Source organism: Pristiophorus japonicus, chromosome 13, assembly GCF_044704955.1.
Source record: "Pristiophorus japonicus isolate sPriJap1 chromosome 13, sPriJap1.hap1, whole genome shotgun sequence".
In the NCBI taxonomy this organism is placed as follows: Eukaryota; Metazoa; Chordata; class Chondrichthyes; family Pristiophoridae; genus Pristiophorus; species Pristiophorus japonicus.
This window is the reverse complement of record NC_091989.1, coordinates 152,111,644-152,131,008: the sequence shown is the minus strand read 5'-3', so window position 1 is coordinate 152,131,008 and position 19,365 is coordinate 152,111,644. Positions and strand designations below refer to the sequence as shown.

Here is a 19,365-nt window from a genome sequence, read left to right as displayed (position 1 = left end):
GGGTGTCATGGTACATCAGTCATTGAAAGTTGGCATGCAGGTACAGCAGGCGGTGAAGAAGGCAAATGGTATGTTGGCCTTCATAGCTAGGGGATTTGAGTATAGGAACAGGGAGGTCTTACTGCAGTTGTAAGGGCCTTGGTGAGGCCTCACCTGGAATATTGTGTTCAGTTTTGGTCTCCTAATCTGAGGAAGGACGTTCTTGCTATTGAGGGAGTGCAGCGAAGGTTCACCAGACTGATTCCCGGGATGGCAGGACTGACCTATGAGGAGAGGATGGATCAACTGGGCCTGTAGTCACTGGAGTTTAGAAGGATGAGTGGGGATCTCATAGAAACATATAAAATTCTGATGGGACTGGACAGGTTAGATGCAGGAAGAATGTTCCCGATGTTGGGGAAGTCCAAGACCAGGGGACATAGTCGAAGGATAAGGGGTAAGCCATTTAGGACTGAGATGAGGAGAAACTTCTTCACTCAGTGAGTTGTTAATCTGTGGAATTCCCTACCGCAGAGAATTGTTGATGCCAGTTCATTGGATATATTCAAGAGGGAGTTAGATATGGCCCTTACTGCTAAAGGGATCAAGGGGTATGGAGAGAAAGCAGGAAAGGGGTACTGAGGTGAATGATCAGCCATGACCTTCTTGAATGGTGGTGCAGGCTCGAAGGGCCGAATGGCCTACTCCTGCACCTATTTTCTATATTTCTATATCTTTTCAGATAGAAACCATTTAAGGTGTGAATGTGTGTCTCTTCTGGTGCTCTGTTGATGATTGTCTCTCTTTTGATGCCATTGTCTGATGATTTAGATCGATAGCAGATATTCTGTATCATTGTCTCTCATGATGTCTGATGGTTTGGCTGCAATGTTTGAATTAACCCTTTCCTGCCCACCTTTTGTGGGCTGTAATGCAGTTCTGGATTTTTATATTTAATAGTACAATTTTTACCGTTGGCGGGAGGAACGGATCCTACACAAGGTACACATCATCATCATCATCATAGGCAGTCCCTTGAAATCGAGCAAGATTTGCTTCCACTCTCAAAGTGAATTCTTAGGTGACTGAACAGTCCAATATGGAAATTACAGTCTCTGTCACAGGTGGGACAGACAGTCATTGGAGGGAAGGGTGGGTGGGACTGGTTTGCCGCACTCTCCTTCCGCTGCCTGCGCTTGTTTTCTGCATGCTCTCGGCGACGAGACTTGAGGTGCTCAGCGCCCTCCCAGATGCAATTCCTCCACTTAGGGCGGTCTTTGGCCAGGGACTTCCAGGTGTCGGTGGGGATGTTGCACTTTATCAAGGAGACTTTGAGGGTGTCCTTGTAATGTTTCCTCTGCCCACCTGGGGCTCGTTTGCCGTGTAGGAGTTCCGAGTAGAGCGCTTGCTTTGGGAGTCTTGTGTCGGGCATGCGAACAATGTGGCCTGCCCAGCGGAGCTGGTTGAGTGTGGTCAGTGCTTCGATGTTGGGGATGTTGGTACAAGGTACAAAATGCCATTGTTTACCATGCAGACAATTCCGGTCTGGATCCAGTGATGACATCACCTATACACATCTGGGGAAATATTTTGCTCCCTGTATAAAATTATTTTGCTGGTGAAATGTATAATAATTTAGTGCTGCAATAGAACAGAATGTATCTTTACATACAGTGGAAAATATGCCCCCAGCAATTAAATTTTTTCAGAGTGGTCACTTAGTACGAGTTTAGTTGTAGCTAGGATTATGAAAAAATTAAGTAATGAATACTTTACACCGAAATGCTATGTGTTCCTTTTTCTTCCCCTTGCCTCCTCCGGTCTCCCCTGCAGGCCTAGTTTATCTGCTCCGTGCTTTCGGGTCACAAATGAAAATGGTGAACAATGCTGAAAAAAAGTTCTATTTCATATATTACATTTTATAGCTACGATGTGTAAATTGGAATTTTATGTTCAGTCCTTTTGGTTTTCAGGGTTCTGACATCTTACTTTTGATCTTTGCCCTGCAGGTGTGCTGTTGCTGTAAAGTGAAGTTCCCCTTGTTCTCATGGCCTTCAACATGTCTATTTTGTAAAAGGTAACTTGACTAACAAAAACAGTTCTCCTCTAACTTTTTTACCACTGCAAATGTACTGGTTAACATTTCCAGCAAAATGTCTGTATGGGGTCCAGTTAATCCACCAGTTCATTCAGTTCAAAGGTTACCCTAGAAAAAAGGGAGCAAAGAGTAAAGCCATGAGGGAACCGGCAGACTCAAATTCCCCTCCTTCATATATGGAAAAACACTGAGCAATGTATTTTATAGGAAACCTCTGTGGCTTACACAAAACAAGAGCACAACCTTGCCCCCCGAAAGATATTTGATTAAATTGATTTCAGCAGAACATCTCAGAAAAACATTCCAGACCATAATTGCAAGACGCATGCTTTGTTTTAATATTTTACTAGTTTTAACCTTGGGATGTTTCTCTATATTAAAGGTGCTACACAAGTGCTAATTGTTCTTATGAGATTTGATTACTGTTTACCTAATAGGTGAAGATATTACATTCATGTATATTTGTGGATTGAATTATTTTTAATTAAAGATTAAAGAATGAACAAATGTTTGTCAAATAACTGCAATGTAAAGATTTCTTCTTTCAGTTTAAACTCTAGGCATTTTGAGGCGAGTATGTTGGCCTCAGACTTATAGCAAACATGACAAGATTATGAAAAGAAATACATGAAAGATAGCCCAAAGATCTGTGTAATCATTTCATAAATATTGTTAGTTTAGATTATTTACTTTGTAGTACTGTAACAAACTTTCCTATAATTTAAAAGCACATCTATTTTCTTTCTCTTCAGATCAGTCTGTGGTTCTTGCAGTTTAAAGGTAAGAGTTGGTACAAAAGTTACTTGATAAAGAATTCCATTTACACTTTATCACAGAAATCTGATCCATGAAATCTTGATCCACATATTGTCCAATGAATTCCTTTTGGTTCAACAATGTGTGGCACTTTGTTTTAGATACTGCAACATCTATATGGAATAAAAAGACCTAAAACTCGTGGGAAAAAGAATAAACAGTGGACCCCTAAACAGGAGCAGTATGTCTCCTGACCCAAGTGACACAGGCTAAGGATCACCACTTGTGCAGATCCCAGGACAGTAACTGTTTATTCATGCAGGAAGTATAGCAACTGCCATTTCCCTGAACAATAGAAGTGCTCAGGCAGTAAATGATACTGGCCTGGAATTTGCAGTTGTCATGACGACGAGACTGGCCGTGCTCACCATCATGACTGTGTAAAACTGACAGCAACTTCAGGTGCCTGCACATGCGACAATTAAACATGGAAATCTCAAAGTTGCTGTCAGTGATATCCTGCTCCTCCACAGGGTGCGCTTTTCTCGTCTTCACAGATGCAATCAACACATAATTAGTGATTTGACATGAACATCAACTTTTTGAGTAAATTGGACCTATACTGTCTGGAATTTGGAAGACTGAGAGCTGATCTCATTGAAACATATAAGATTTTAAGAACATAAGAAATAGGAACAGGAGTAGGCCATACGGCCTCTCGAGCCTGCTCTGCCATGTTGCAGATCGTGGCTGATCTGATCATGGACTCAGCTCCACTTCCCCACCCGCTCCCCATAACCCCTTATCGTTTATAAGAAACTGTCTATTTCTGTCTTAAATTTATTCAATGTCCCAGCTTCCACAGCTCTCTGAGACAGTGAATTCCAAGGATTTACAACCCTCAGAGAAGAAATTTCTCCTCATCTCTATTTTAAATGGGCGGCCCCTTAGTCTAAGATCATGCCCTCTAGTTCTAGTCTCCCCCATCAGTGGAAACATCCTCTCTGCATCCACCTTGTCAAGCCCCCTCATAACCTTATACGTTTCAATAAGATCACCTCTCATTCTTCTAAATTCCAATGAGTAGCGGCCCAACCTATTCAACCTTTCCTCATCCCCGGAATCAACCTAGTGAACCTTCTCTGAACTGCCTCCAAAGCAAGAATATCCTTTCGTAAATATGGAAACCAAAACTGCACGCAGTATTCCAGGTGTGGCCTCACCAATACCCTGTATAGCTGTAGCAAGACTTCCCTGCTTTTATACTCCATCCCCTTTGCAATAAAGGCCAAGATACCATTGGCCTTCCTGATCTCTTCCTGTACCTGCATACTATCCTTTTGTGTTTCATGCACAAGTACCCCCAGGTCCCGCTGTTCTGCGGCACTTTGCAATCTTTCTCTATTTATATAATAACATGCTCTTTGATTTTTTTTCTGCCGAAGTGCATGACCTCACACTTTCCGACATCGTACGCCATCTGCCAAATTTTTGCCCACTCACTGAGCCTGTCTATGTCCTTATGAGGGGGATTGACAGGGTAGATGTTGAGAGGTTGTTTACCCTGGCTGGAGAGTCTCGAAGTAAGGTGCACAGTCTCAGGATAAGGAGTCAGCTATATAAGTCTGAGGTGAGGAGGAATTTCTTCACTCAGAGGGTTGTGAATCTTTGGAATTCGCTACACCAGAAGGCTATGGATGCTGAATCTTTGAGTATATTCAAGGCTGAGAGACTTTTGAACTCTCGGGGAATCCAGGGATATGGAAATCGGGCGGGAAAGTGGAGTTGAGGTCAAAGATCAGCCATGATCTTATTGAATGGCAGAGCAGGCTCGAGGGATCGTATGCTGCTCCTAATTCTTATGTTCTTGTGCACTATACTCGCTGTAGAAACCATTGAAAAAGTTCAGCCTTGTTGAATGAGGTGTAACTGAATTTTTAACGGCTTACTGAATCATAATTACTGCTGAGCCACCTTTCTGGCCCTGAAAAGCTAATTTTATATTGTGAAGAATCATTTCCTCCATTCAGTGATTAAAAATTCCATAGATTTTTAATGTAATAAAAATTCATTTTCATTTTTTTAAGTTTATGATATATCAGCTTCTACCTTAATCCTATGTGTATGTCCTAATCTTTATTTCATGCTCTGTAAAATGATTATAAAGTGAATGATGATCAGTGCTTTTTACTTCTTGGTTTGTTGTCTGAGAATTCTTCAATCTGTTTGGCTGCTCAGCTTGCTTGATGTCTTCACTGTTGCTGGACACCACAGATCCCCTGTTGATGGCGGCAGAATGAAATTGACATCACTATAGGGGAAATTGACACCACAAAGCCCGCTAAATCTTTGTGGGCAGCTTCCTTCAAGGACAGCGGCGAGCGCCGTCCCTTCGCCGCTGACTGCCAAATTCAGGCCAATATTCATGTACGTGTCATGCAGTGAGGGTGCTGAGGTCGAGGTGTTGCATAGCCCCAAGTCTTCAAAATTAATCAACAATAATCAATTTCAAAGTAACTTGGGCAGGGGCATGAGTTGATTTAATACATCTAAGATGTTAGTTCCAACTATTTTACAGATACTGATGTAGCAGCAAAGAAGGTTCTTGATGCTGACTGGCTTTCTGTTGTATATGCAATCGTTTTTTTTTACTTGAATTTATAATTGCATCTATTCAGAATAATTACCCCCACCCCCACCCCCACCCCTCCCACTAAAGGGCCTCCTTCCTTTGGCAGCTGGCATTAGCAGAAGGGTGATCCTGCTGCAACACATTGACACTCATAAATGGTGCATTTGATTGGTTGGGAATGGTAGACTGATTTGTGATCAATATTTACCATTAGAAAGTACAGGTTTGATATTTTGGATAATATTTATAAAAAGTTTGTAAATGCGAATACTACGAAGAAAGAGTTATTGGTTTAATTGGGCATATTCAATAAAAGTAGAGAATAACATTTATTCAGCTGTCTTACTCATTTTTTGGTTGAGGCTTGTTTGAACTGAAATATAATTCTAGAATAAGAGAAAGCCTTTTTTAATGAGTGTACTTCTGAAAAAGAATTTGCAAATTTAAAATTAATTAAAAATGTAAATATGTGAAGAATGTAGCCCAGTCACACTGGTGCAGGAGTCTGACCATTTTGTGGCTTTTAATGGGCACATCATGCCCCCATATATACTCCTTACACTGTAAGTACTCGTGCAGCAGCTGTTGTAAGCAGAATTGGTTTAGGCAACTTTTCTGTCCTTCCTAACCTATTACACAACATAGAATTTCATTGTTTATTCTGTTTGGTTTTCATATAAAATCACTCTTGTATGAATAACCCAAGATCTCAACTGAACATCTTTCTTCCTTTCCACCCAGCATTACAAATGCTGAGTATGTGGAGGTTAATGGAAACAGTGCCTTGCCTATACTAAACCGATGAAAAATAGCTCCTTCTATTTTCTACAGATGAGGATTCCCTCCAAGAAACTTGCCCATATCCCAGTCTACACTGTGGGTTTTGAGAATATCCAGGGAGCCAGTCAGACAAAAGGATGCTTCCAATCTCAGTAAGTTTCTGCACTCTCTACTACACTGGATAGTGAAGCTTTCCTTAGCTTGAACTTCATTTTAGTGAGGTATTGAAAAGTATATAACTGCAGCAACAATAGCTTTCATTTTTTTAGCGCAGTTGCCAGCACTAAGGCAGATGATGATGTCTAGGTGGAAGTAGGCGTTCTTAATGATGGATAAGATATGGGATTTGAAACTCGGTTTGGAGGATGCAGGTTTGATATTATGTTTAATCTTTATAAAATGCTTGCAAATGCGAATACTACAAAGGAAGAGTCATTGGTTTAATTGAGCAAATTCAATAAAAGTAGAGAATAACATTTATTCAGCTGTCTTGCTCTATTTTTGGTTGAGGCTTGTTTGAACTGAAATATAATTCTAGAGAGGTTGCTCACCAGATGGTTTTACTCACTGCTGTAGCATGTAATATCGACAATATCAATATGTTTCATGCCATTAATATGGATGATGTCTGCGCTATAGGATCTCTGGTTGTGATGCAGTTGCTGCAACTTTTATCGAGTGCTTAGTTAATTAATGGAAAATAACTGCTTTATAAGAATCTGCATAATTTTTAGAAAACACAGGATGGTAAGGTAACTGCTATGTACAGAATTATAATTATTATTGGTGCTATTTTGAAAAGTGCATGTAATATATTGTTCAAGCACTTGTCAGTGGGCCTCTGGGTGGAACAGTCTGCCATGGGGAAAAGTGGAAATAGATCAAACTTCGTAAAGTTATTTTGTGAAACAACAGTAAGGATTATCCATGTGACATCAACAGTTAAAGATAGAGTGCAGCCCAAACTCACTCAAAACTTGCTCCTTGGAAGCCGAGTATCTGAGGTACTTGCTAGTGAAGTTTCTTTATCACAGAGATAGTGTTAGAACTGTGTTTGATAAAAGTTCACGGGACTGGGGGTAATATATTAGCATGGATAGAGGATTTTAAACTTGAGGCTATGGGGGTAGGGCATCAATGTAGGTCAGTGGGAATTAGTGCAGGACAGGATATTTGCAACAGGGTTTTGGACAAATATTGAATATTTCTTTGATATCAGTGGTCATGGAGATCCAAATCATCATCATCATCTGCCTCGGTGAAAGAATGCATTAATTCAGAATGATTGACTTTTAGAAGTGTAGGAAATCTTAAGTTATTTAATCAAACTTGAGAAAAGAACAAAAATTCCCTGTAGTCTGAGATGTTCTCGCCCCGACATTTGTCAATAGGATAAAGTTATGGAAACAATTTAAGTTTGCAAGCAGCGATGAAAGAAGTCATCTCTGGTCAGCCTCTAGCAGTATTTAGTTTTTTTTTTATTTGAATGGAGGGGTGCATTACTGTTTACGTTAATACTGAATATATAGGTTGATAGGTACTATTCTTACCCTCGGTTGCTGTTAGTGCTGTAATAGTGTTAGAAAAATCACAAATTTAACTGAAAAAAATTATCACTGAGATTAAATAGATAAAGGTTTGAGCTGTTACTGTAGTACAGGTATAGCTTAATTCTGATACTCTTGACAAGTCTAGCTATCGAGCTGTACGTGGCTCCAGTATTTTGACAAACATTGTACTTTTGGTGTCAGTAAAATGTCTTCCAAGTAAGAGTGCAAGTGAGGGACTTAGCCTACTGTTTGGTACTTGGTCTTTCAAATCTTGATTTTGGTCTCTGTGTTGCAGGTCTCTGAGGAGTCTCAGTAATCGGTCAGTAGAACAGGAATTTCCCCACCTTTATACACACGGCTGCAGCTTCAAAGACGTTTGTGCTGAATGCACAAAATTTGTTGCCGACGTCATCAATTCAAGTAGAAAAAGCGTGGACCTTCTGAATAATACCCCTTCGAGGAAAGCACGGCCAATGTACACTCGCTCAACAAGATCCTGAAAAAAGTAAAAGCAAGAACTGATTGTATTATAATCACTACATGATGCCAGCCAAAGCTGTTGGCAGCCTCACTGCACGTGCTGTTGTTAATTCCTAAAATAACAATATGCAATGCTTCAAAGATGTGCTAATGTCATTTTGATCTCCTGCAGGCGTGAACAGATGTGGTGAGGATTAAGGACACAAATGAGTCAGGTGTTTATGGAGGTCAAGTGATAAGGTTTAACATTTTCTTGGTAAAATGCTTTTCACATTGATGCATGACTCACAGTTACTGCAGAATCAAAGCACACATGAGGACCCTCCAAATGAGTTCATGGGCTTTGGAGGCTTGGCCTTTGATATTTGAGATGGGGGTGAAATCTGAAAGTTCCATCCATTGCTGGCAACCAGCTGATCGGGGAGTCGAGAAATGTACAGATTAAGAGTTTTGAAACTTGGCCATCTTGACAGGGGCAAGAGGCTGGGTCGGGTTGGAATGCACAACATTGGAAATTTATTTTTTCACATTTTAGTTTTAATGATTTCGTTAAAATAATTTATTTTTCCTCTTTTCTTTCTTAGCTTTTGTTTACTTGTTACAATCGTCTGCAGGCTTCATTATAAGTCGCTCTTCTATGCCTCCTTGTTACTGAAGCAGCTGTTGCTGGTCTTTAAATTCTATTACATTGGAGACTTTGTTATGACCGAGACTGAATGTAAGTTTTAAGGTTCTCAGGATGTTCTGCGTGCAAATCTAGCACTGCCTCTCATTATACGCTGTGGGTTCTACCATAGGTTCTACTTTTAAGTGGGTCCATTTGCAATCCTCGAATAACTGTCCTAGTATTAATCATCATTTTTTTGTCAACTTAGACACAGGGGATCAATGTTTATGTGTACTGTGCCATGATTGTGCATGAGGCATTTCACAATACCAAGAGCATCAGTGTTCATTCTGATTTAGTGCAGCCTAAGGTGATTTTTTTATTCCGAGCTGAGTTGCATCTCCATGAACATAGTGTAACTGAAATAGCTTTGAATCTTACTCCCATGATAGGTGGAGTGAGATCAGGCATTCAAAGTGAGATGTTCGAATTAGTCCTGTCACTACAGTTAGCAGAGTTAGCAGGCCTAGGGTACAACAAAAGACATTTAACTTCCCTTTGGCTGCAGTTATCTGACTGGCTGCTGCAATGCCCATTGTGAATAGATATATTGCTGTAGCACTTTTACTCCACTTAATGGACAGCAGCTATAATAATGCAGTAAAGAATCTTTTAAAAGCACTTTGTCTTCTAGTATTAGCAATGGCCTCATAAATCTACAAAGAAGTGTATATCAATAGTATCTGGTGTTATGAGTTATATATACACCAGTCCTTACAAGATGTAGTAACAATGGAAAATGTATCATAACATATCAGTACATTTTTAAATGGGCAATTTCTCTTTAGGAATGTGTAGAACGCTCGGGCACACTGCTTTGAATTCCTTCTCGGTATTTTGCTGGATCTTTTGATATTCCAGAACTTCACAGTAGTGTGAAAGGGACACTAACATTGATGCTAGAACTAGAACTTATTTAGCTGAAGGAGTGTTACAAAATTAAAACCTAACTGAGAGGTTCAACTAATATCATAAAGCTTAAATTCTCAAGTGCTTTTATAAAATCGTTGGACTCCAGAAATCAGAGTACCAAGCGATTGGATTTTTTTTTACTTTATATTCTCCTTAGCTCTTTCCCAGTTTGGCCATTTTTGTGCTCACTGCATTCAGTCAACATCCCATAATGGAAAGAGATGAGATAATGATGAGGCTATTAGTATTTGCAATGTTCTACCAGGATATTCACCATCTCTATACTCTAAGTAAACAATTAATGAAGAATGGAAATTCGAATTTAAGGGAGAAAATTGGACGTTAAAATTATAAGCATAGCTGGTGTTATGCAAACCTAAATTATTTAAAGCTCTCCCTTCTTGTAACTTGACCTTTTTAGTGGCAGATAAGTGAGCAAATATAGAGAATATGCTGCAGACTTCGGTGATTTGAAACTTAAATGATTAAGTGACAAAGCAGGTTTCAGTTCATGCAAAACATTGCTTGTTTAACTGTTTATAAGTTGTCTGATTGTGGCAGAGGCCAAATAATTGAATAGAGGTTGTAAGAGTGCAATTGATTGTGACTAAATCTGGTCAGGAACATTGTAGTGCAGCTCCAGAATGTACTGTTAAAAATGTATAAATATATCGGACTGGCCAACTTTGTCATTGATCCTATTCTGGCATAATGTTTGTCATTAGTCTTTCTGCATGTTTAAAATGTTTAGCCAGGGTGACCCAGTAAACAGTGCATGATGGCAGAATTTAATGGGCTTGAAGGCTTCTCCATTGAGTATATTGACAAGGTTACTCTGGTCACCCTCTGCTGGATGCAATGCATGCTGTAGGGCAGCCACCAAGAAGTGCAATGGCAACCCAACAGAACATCATACCGTAAGGATACACCTCTACAGGATAGGACCTGTGGTGGCAATGAAGTTCCTAAGCCAGTTTTGAAGATCTCTCGTATCTAGAGGTTAAAACAGTTTCTAACTAAGTCAACAGAAATGTCTGCAATTCCCCTTCCAGGTGTCCATTCAAAGCAATACTCTAGCAATCACAGAAATCATACAGACATATGCTGTAGGGCAAAGATGTTGGCTTCTGCTTAAGATACTTCATTTGACCAAAGGAACTTAAGAAATAAACCTGTGTTTCAGCACTAAAAGTCTTCAGAATGAGAAGCAATGAATAAGACTAATTGTCAATGCACCTTCCCTGGGATGTGTGTTGTATATACAATGACTGGATTTCAGTCAAACAGCATGCTAAAAATATGAAAATAAAGAAATACACATTTTATATAGGACCTGCTGTCCAACTTGGTATGTATGTTTTTTTTCTTGTAAATACAAGTTCTATTTACTGCAGGATTAAATAAAATTGTGCAAACTGTCCAGAGACACTTCTGTTGGTCAATAATTTATGGAGTTAAAGTTGTAAGCAAATATTTGGAGACTTCATTGATCACATGTTAGTAATGTACGGGCCCAAGTTTCGGGTGGAGTTGCTCCTATTTTTTTGGAGCAACTTGTTTAGTTTTGGAGTATCTTCGAAATCGCAATTCTCGGCATTTAGTTTGCTCCAGTTCTAGTGAGTTAGTTTAGTTTTTTTTTCAAAAGGGGGTGTTACCAGCCTCTTACGCCTGTTTTGCAAGTTTAGGCACCGAAAAGTTATTCCAAACTAACTTAGAACGGAGTAAGTGTTGACTTTTGTATGCTCAGAAAATCCTTGCGTGCACTTTAGAATTAGGCGCAGGTAGCCAGAGATGGGGGGGGGGGGCGGGCGGAATGAAGTTAGAGGGAAGTTACTTTTAAAAGTAAAGAGTCATCATCAATAATAAATAATCAATAAATAAAAAATAATCAATAAATCAATAAATAAAAAGTTCCTACCTCACCTACCCATTCGGGAGCCCAGCCAGGGCTCGGGGCTGCGTGCTTCGGGCCCCTCCCACACAGCCAGCAACACACGCACACAGAATCCGGGGGCCAGGAGCTACTGCGCACGCGTGCAGCTGCCGGCACTCTTTGGTCCAGGGCTGTAGCTCCACCCCTCTGCTGTTGTGCTGCGTTGCGCTGACTGCTGAACAGGCCTGCTGCACTTGGAGAATCGCGAGGTAAGTTTTTGGCACGCTTTTCATTCCACAAAATAGGTGGGCCTCTCAGAGGTGCGCCGTTCTAGCGGATATCGGAAACTTGGGCCCGTAGACTCTACAGAATAATAGAAATTACAAGTAATTAAACTATAGATTTTTTTTTAAAAGCAGTAATTTAAACAGTTTATAAAATTAGATTGTGTATTGCAGGATATGAAGGTTATTGATGGGTACTCAAACATATACTCGTACTTCCAATATGTCTTTTTCCTCAGCCTAGGATTCACCTCTACCGTGATTGACATGGCCCTCGATCGTGTCCATTCCATTTCCCGCACTTCTGCTCTCACCCCTTCCCCTCCCTTTCAGAACCAAAATAGGGTTCCCCTTGTCCTCACCTTTCACCCCACCAGCCTCCACCTTCCACGGATCATCCTCTGCCATTTCCGCCACCTCCAGCATGATCCCACCACCAAACGCATCTTCCCCATCCCCTTTTAGCATTGCAAAGGGACCGCTCCCTCTGCGAAATCCTAGTCCACTCCTCAATCGCCCCCAATCGCTCCTCCCCTTCCCACGGCACCTTTCTGTGCAAATACGGGAGATGCAACACCTGCCCTTTTACCTCCTCCCTTCCCACTGCCCAGGGCTCCAAACACTCCTTCCAGGTGAAACAACGATTTACTTGTACTACTTGCAATTTAGTATACTGTATTCGCTGCTCACAATGTGGCGGTCTCTACATTGAGGCGACCAAACACAGATTGGATGAACGATTTGTGGACCACCTCTGTTCAGTCCGTAAGCTTGACACCGAGCTTCCGGTCGCCCATCACTTTATTTCTCCACTCCCTCTCTGACCTCTCGTTTCGGCACTTTACAGCCTTCTGGACTCAACATCAAGTTCAACAATTTCCATAACCCCGCCCCTATTTTTTCACACGGCAACTGTTGATATTCTGCCATTCCCATTTACACCTCTTCTAGACTCATCTTTTGTTTGTTGTCCCATTACCATCTCCTTTTGCTTTGTACTACCATACCTTTTGTCATTTAATCTCTCCCTGTTCATCCTGTCACAGACATTCCCTTTTGTTCTTTCCTCCCCTTCCCTGCCTCTGCACTTGCTTAAAACCTGTTGCATCTCTAACTTTTTCCAGTTTTGATGAAAGGTCATTGACCTGAAACATTAACTCTTACTTCTCTCCACAGATGCTGCCTGGCCTGCTGATTATTTCCAGCATTTTCTGTTTTTATTATTTAACAGAAGGTGCTCTTTTGAAATATGGAGGGAAGGATCCTGAATGCGCTTCACTTGTATTCCATATATGCCAACGATCGGGGTTTCACATTGACAGCATTTTGAGACCCCACTTCACAAGTCACAACTAACAAAAAATCAGCACGGGTAGGTCCCTGTCCCCTTGACACCACCCCTCTTGTTACTAGAATTGATCCTGGCCACCACCCACAGGGATTCTCATAGAAACAGGAATCCCCAGCCACAGTATACAGCAGCTTGAATCACTTCAGTTAGCAGCAGGACTCTGTTAGGGGTGATGCCGAGGGGATATGGAAAGGGAGCCATGGTTGGCAGTGATGGGGGGGCGGGGGGACGGGGGGGGGAACGGACGGATAATTTGATAAGGATGGGGAGAGGAAAAGGGGAAAGGATTGGGAATGGAAAGGAAAGGGATGGGTGAAATGAAATAGGAAAGAGTAGAAGCTGTTGACAATGCTTTGAAGTGGTAAAGAATTGAGGGTTCCAGCATTAACAGAGGGAATGAACAGGAAGACTGCTAGGATTAACTGGAGGGAGGGAGAGGGATTGCCCGCATGAACCGAGGGGAGAGTATTGTGCATTGGAGCATTGCAGACAGCGATCCTTTGGTATAGTTGGCAAGCTTGTGAAACAATTGAGTGAGAACTACGGTACTTACTCAGCCCTTCCTTAGTCTACACCTATTATGTGTATAGAGGTACTCCATTGACAGTGCAATAATGTTTGATCAGAAAGATGCAGTTGTGTAGGTGTGGACATGTCCGATTATAGAATTCTTCCAATGCAATCTGCAATCCGAATATCGCAATAGAGGTGGGCAGGTGAAGACATACTAAAGGCCACCTTATTAAATCCTGCAATATTCACCCCAACACCTAGGACGTCACGGTCACCAAAAGACTATGATGGCATCAATTTGAGGCTTCCAAGTCTGGCTGCCAAGCGACTTGTAAGGCAACTCACATGCACAGCACTTCTGAATTTCAATGCAATATGTGCAGCCGCATACATGTGTCCAGGATTGGGCTCCTCTCCCTTCAGTGCAGCCCATAACAACTGAAATTCATCCATCAACTCTTCGGGAGACTCCATCTGTGTTTTGAGTGTCCAATGGTGTCACTTTGCAATAGTTCAGTTCAAATGTACAAATAGGATTCTGAATAGAGTTCGGAATGTTTTTACATCATAATGTAGAACTAACCAATGACTGAAGCAGAATGTTCTAATTAACCTTACAGAGCTTTAAGCTTTCATTGTTTATTATTGTTACGTAGGCAGAGCTGACTCGTTGAGGAATGTTACAACACTGGAAATATCTGTTTACAGCCAATAGTCCTTGTGATCAAAACATTTGATGATATGGTAATTTTTCTGAACCTATGTTTTTCCTTTATTTTCTTCCCCATTCTTTTCTCCAGCTTGCCCTCACTTCGTGCTTTCTTTATTATGTGTCTCTATCTGAAATAATCCACGTATCCCTAATCGTAGAAGAAGTATAAGCAATTTCTACTTGTGAATGTTATCCGTTAATATATAAATATGAATGCGTGGCTGGAGAGATGGTGCAGGGAGGGCTTTAGATTTCTGAGGCATTGGGACCCTTTCTGGGGGAGGTGGGACATGTACAAGCCGGACCAATATCCTCACGGGAGGGTTTGCAAGTGCTGTTGGGGAGGGTTTAGCTTGGCAGAGGGATGGGAACCGGAGAATAGATTCAGTGGGGAGAGAAGCAAAGCTGAAATTGGGCAGCAGAAAAGTAGAAAGTGAATTTGGAAGACAGGAAACGAGGGCTGGAAAATAGACAACAAGGGAATGAGTTTGGCACCACTAAATGGTATATACTTCATTGCAAGGAGTATAGGGAATAAGGCAGATGAGCTGAGAGCACAGATAGACACTTGGGAGTGCGATATTATAGCCATTACTGAGACATGGCTGAAAGATCATTATCATCCATCATCATAGGCAGTCATTCAAAATCGAGGAAGACTTGCTTCCACTCCAAAAATGAGTTCTCAGGTGACTGTACAGTCCAATACGGGAATTACAGTCTCTGTCACAGGTGGGACAAATAGTGGTTGAGGGGAGTGGGTGGGTGGGGAGTCTGGTTTGCCGTACACTCCTTCTGCTGTCTGCGTTTGTTTTCTGTATGCTCTTGACGACAAGACAAGAGGTGTTCAGCACCCTCCCAGATGCTTTTCCTCCACTTAGGGTGGTCTTGGGCTAGGGATTCCCAGGTGCCAGTGGGAATGTTGCACTTTATCAAGGAGGCTTTGAGGGTGTCCTTGAAATGTTTCCTCTGCCCACCTGGGGCTCGTCTGCCGTGTAGCAGTTCCAAATAGAGCGCTTGCTTTGGGAGTCTCGTGTTGGGCATGCGGACGATGTGGCCCGCCCAACGGAGCTGGTCGTGTGTGGTTCAGTGCTTTGACGCTGGGGATGTTGGACTGTTGGGGAACACTGACAGTGCGTCTATGCTCACTGGATTTGCAGGAAAGGCAGGTTCCTGGTTACAGGGTTTTCAGACGGAATAGAGAGAGGGGGTCACAGTATTAATTAAAGAAACAATTACAGCTGTGAGAAGGGATGATATGTTAAAGGGATCATCAAACGAGGCCATATGGATTGAATTGAAGAACAAAAAAGGGACGATCACACTATTGGGAGTGTATTATAGACCCCCAAACAGTCAGAGGGAGATAGAAGAACAAATATGTGGGCAAATTGCTGCGAAGTGCAAAAACTATAGAGCTGTAATAGTGGGGGATTTCAACTACCCTAATATTAACTGGGAAAAAAATAGTGTGAATGGTACAGAGGTGCGGAATTCCTAAAAATGCATACAGGAGAACTTCTTTAGCTAGTATGTAATAAGCCCAACAAGGGAGGGGGCGGTTCTGGACTTGGTTTTGGGGAATGAAGAGGGGCAGGTCGAAGGGGTATCAGTGGGAGAGCAATTTGGTGCTCCCATATCTCGGGAGCCTCCTATCAACAAGAGCAGGCATCAACGACGCCCAGTGTGCCAGTGCAGTCTTTGGCCGCCTGAGGAAAAGAGTGTTTGAAGACCAGGCCCTCAAAACTGCCACCAAGCTCATGGTCTACAGGGCTGTGGTAATACCCACCCTCCTGTATGGCTCAGAGGCATGGACCATGTACAGCAGACACCTCAAGTCGCTGGAGAAATATCACCAACGATATCTCCGCAAGATCCTACAAATCCCCTGGGATGACAGTCGCACCAACATCGGCGTCCTCGTCCAGGCCAACATCCTCAGCATTGAAGCACTGACCACACTCGATCAGCTCCGCTCGGCAGGGCACAAAGTTCGCATGCCAGACACGAGACTCCCAAAGCAAGTGCTCTACTCGGAGCTTCTTCACGGTAAACAAGCCAAAGGTGGGCAGCGGAAACGTTACAAGGACATCCTCAAAGACTCCCTGATAAAGTTCGACATCGCCACTGACACCTGGGAGTCCCTGGCCCAAGACCGCTCTAAGTGGATGAAGTGCATCCGAGAGGGCGCTGAGCATCTCGAGTCACAACGCCGAGAGCATGCAGAAATCAAGCGCAGGCAGCGGAAAGAGTGTGCGGCAAACCAGTCCCACCCACCCCTTCCTTCAATGACTATCTGTCCCACTTGTGACAGAGACTGTGGTTCTCGTATTGGACTGTACAGCCACCTAAGGACTCACTTCAGGAGTCACTTGATTCTGAGGGACTGCCGATGATGATTTTGGTGCTAGCGATCACAATTCAGTAAGATTTAGGGTAGTTATGGAAAAGGACAAAGGTGGACCAGGGAAAAAAGTTCTCAATTGGAGTAAAGCCAATTTTGCTGAGCTGAGAGGGGATTTGGCCAAAGTGGACTGGAAATAACTACTTGATGGTAAATCTGTGACAGAGCAGTGGGAGGCATACAAGGAGGAGATCCTGAAGGTACAGAGCAAGTATGTTCCCTTAAAAAAAAAGGTGGGGCTCACAAATCTAGAGCACCCTGGATGTCAAAGGACATACAGGGTAAGATAAAGAATAAAAGGGAAGCTTATGACAGATACCGAGAAATCAATACTGCAGAAACTTTAGAGAAAGTATAAGAAGTGCAATTAAAAAAGATATCAGGAAAGCAAAGAGAAAGCATGAAAGAATGTTGGCAAGTAAAATCAGGGGAAACCCAAAAATGTTTTATAAATACATTAAGAGCAGGAGGATAACTAGAGAATAAGTGCGGCCTATTAGAGACCATAAAGGAAATCTGAGTGTGAAGACAGAAGACGTGGATATGATTCTTAATGAATACTTTGCATCTGTTTTCACAAATGAGAGGTGCAATACAGACTTTGCAATGAGGGAGGAGGAGTGTGAAATATTAGACGAGATAAACATAGTGAGAAAGGAAGTATTAAGGGGCTTAGCAGCTTTAAAAGTGGATAAATCCCCAGGCCCGGATGAAATGTATCCCAGGCTGTTAAGAGAAGCAAAAGAAAAAGCAACAGAGGCTTTGACCATCATTTTCCAATCCTTTCTAACTACAGGTGCGGTGCCAGAGGACAGGAGCACTGCTAATGTATCTTTGTTTGAAAAGGGAGAAAGGATAGACTGAGTAATTACAGGCCAGTCAGCCTAATCTCAGTGGTGGGAAAATTATTGGAAAAAATCCTGAGGGACAGGATAAATCTTCATTTGGAAAGACATGGATTAATTAAGGACAGTCAGCATAGATTTGTCAATGGAAGGTAATGTCTGACGAACTTGATTGAATTTTTCGAGGAGGTAACCAGTCGGGTAGATGAGGACACTGCGTATGATGCAGTGTATATGGATTTTAGCAAAGCTTTTGATAAGGTTCCACATGGTAGACTTGTCACGAAAGTAATAGCTCATGGGATCCAGGGCAAAGTGGCAAGTTGGATCCAAAATTGGCTCAGAGGCAGGAAGCTAAAGGTAATGGTTGATGGGTGTTTTTGTGACTGGAAGGCTGTATCCAGTGGGGTTCTGCAGGGCTCAGTGCTGGGTTCCTTGCTTTTTGTGTTATATATCAATGACTTGGAGTTAAATGTTGGGGGTATGACTAAGAAGTTTATAGATGACACTAAAATAGGCTGTGTGTTGATAATGAAGAAGAAAGCTGCGGACTGCAGGAAGCTATCAATGTACTGGTCAGGTGGGCAGAACAGTGGCAAATGGAATTTAATCCAGAGAAGTGTGAGGTAATGCATTTGGAGAGGTCTAACAAGGCAAGGGTATACACATTAAATGGTAAGACCCTGAAAAGTGTAGAGGGACAAAGGGACCTTGGAGTACAGGTCCACAGATCCCTGAAGGCAGCAGGCCAGGTAGATAAGTGGTTAAGAAGGCATATGGAATACTTGCCTTTATTAGTCGAAGCATGGAATTTCAGAGCAAGGAGGTTATGCTTGAACTGTATAAAGCACTGAAGTTGCAGCTGGAGTACTGTGTGCAGTTCTGGTCACCACATTACAGGAAAGATGTGATTGCACTGGAAAGGTTGCAGAAGAGATTTACAAGAATGTTGCCTGGACTGGAGAATTTTGGCTATGAGGAAAGATTGGAGATGCTGGAACAGAGGAGGCTAAGGGGAGACCTGATTGAGGTGTATAAAATTATGAATGGCCTGGATAGAGTGAATAGGAAGGACCTGTTTCCCTTGGCAGAGGGATCAACAACCAGGGGGCATAGATTTAAAGTAATTGGGGGGAGGTTTCAAGGGAACTCGAGGGGAAATTCCTTCACCGAGAGGATGGTGGGGGTCTGTAACTCACTGCTTGAAAGGGTAGTAGAGGCAGAAACCCTCACCACATTTAAAAACAAATACTTGGATGTGCACTTAAATTGCTGTAACCAACAGGGCTACGGACCAAGAGCTGAAAGATGGGATTAGACCGGGTAGCTCTTAGTCGGTTGGCACAGACACGATGGGCCGAAATGGCCTCCTTCCGTGCTGTAAATTTCTAGGATTGTATGAAATACACTCCAGCACCTGGAACACAGTTCCCGATGTTTACTATGGTCCTGCTGCTGTGTTAACAACAGTTGTTCACCCATCGCTGCATTACAACAAATTTACTAAAGCAATATGACAAAGTAAAAAC

The 19,365-nt window shown here is 42.2% G+C and overlaps 1 protein-coding gene across 1 annotated transcript in view; it reads left to right on the top strand.

Moving 5' to 3' along the window:
* The window catches only part of spire2 (spire-type actin nucleation factor 2), a 127,009-nt gene extending 115,775 nt beyond the window's left edge, over positions 1-11,234 (top strand). Inside the window, exons 12-15 of the mRNA XM_070896977.1 lie at positions 1,989-2,056; positions 2,830-2,857; positions 6,297-6,397; positions 8,091-11,234. Of these exons, the coding sequence (XP_070753078.1) occupies positions 1,989-2,056; positions 2,830-2,857; positions 6,297-6,397; positions 8,091-8,295 (402 nt within the window). The 3' untranslated portion in view covers positions 8,296-11,234. The remainder of the gene's footprint in view (positions 1-1,988; positions 2,057-2,829; positions 2,858-6,296; positions 6,398-8,090) is intronic.
* The last annotated feature ends 8,131 nt before the right edge of the window (positions 11,235-19,365 follow it).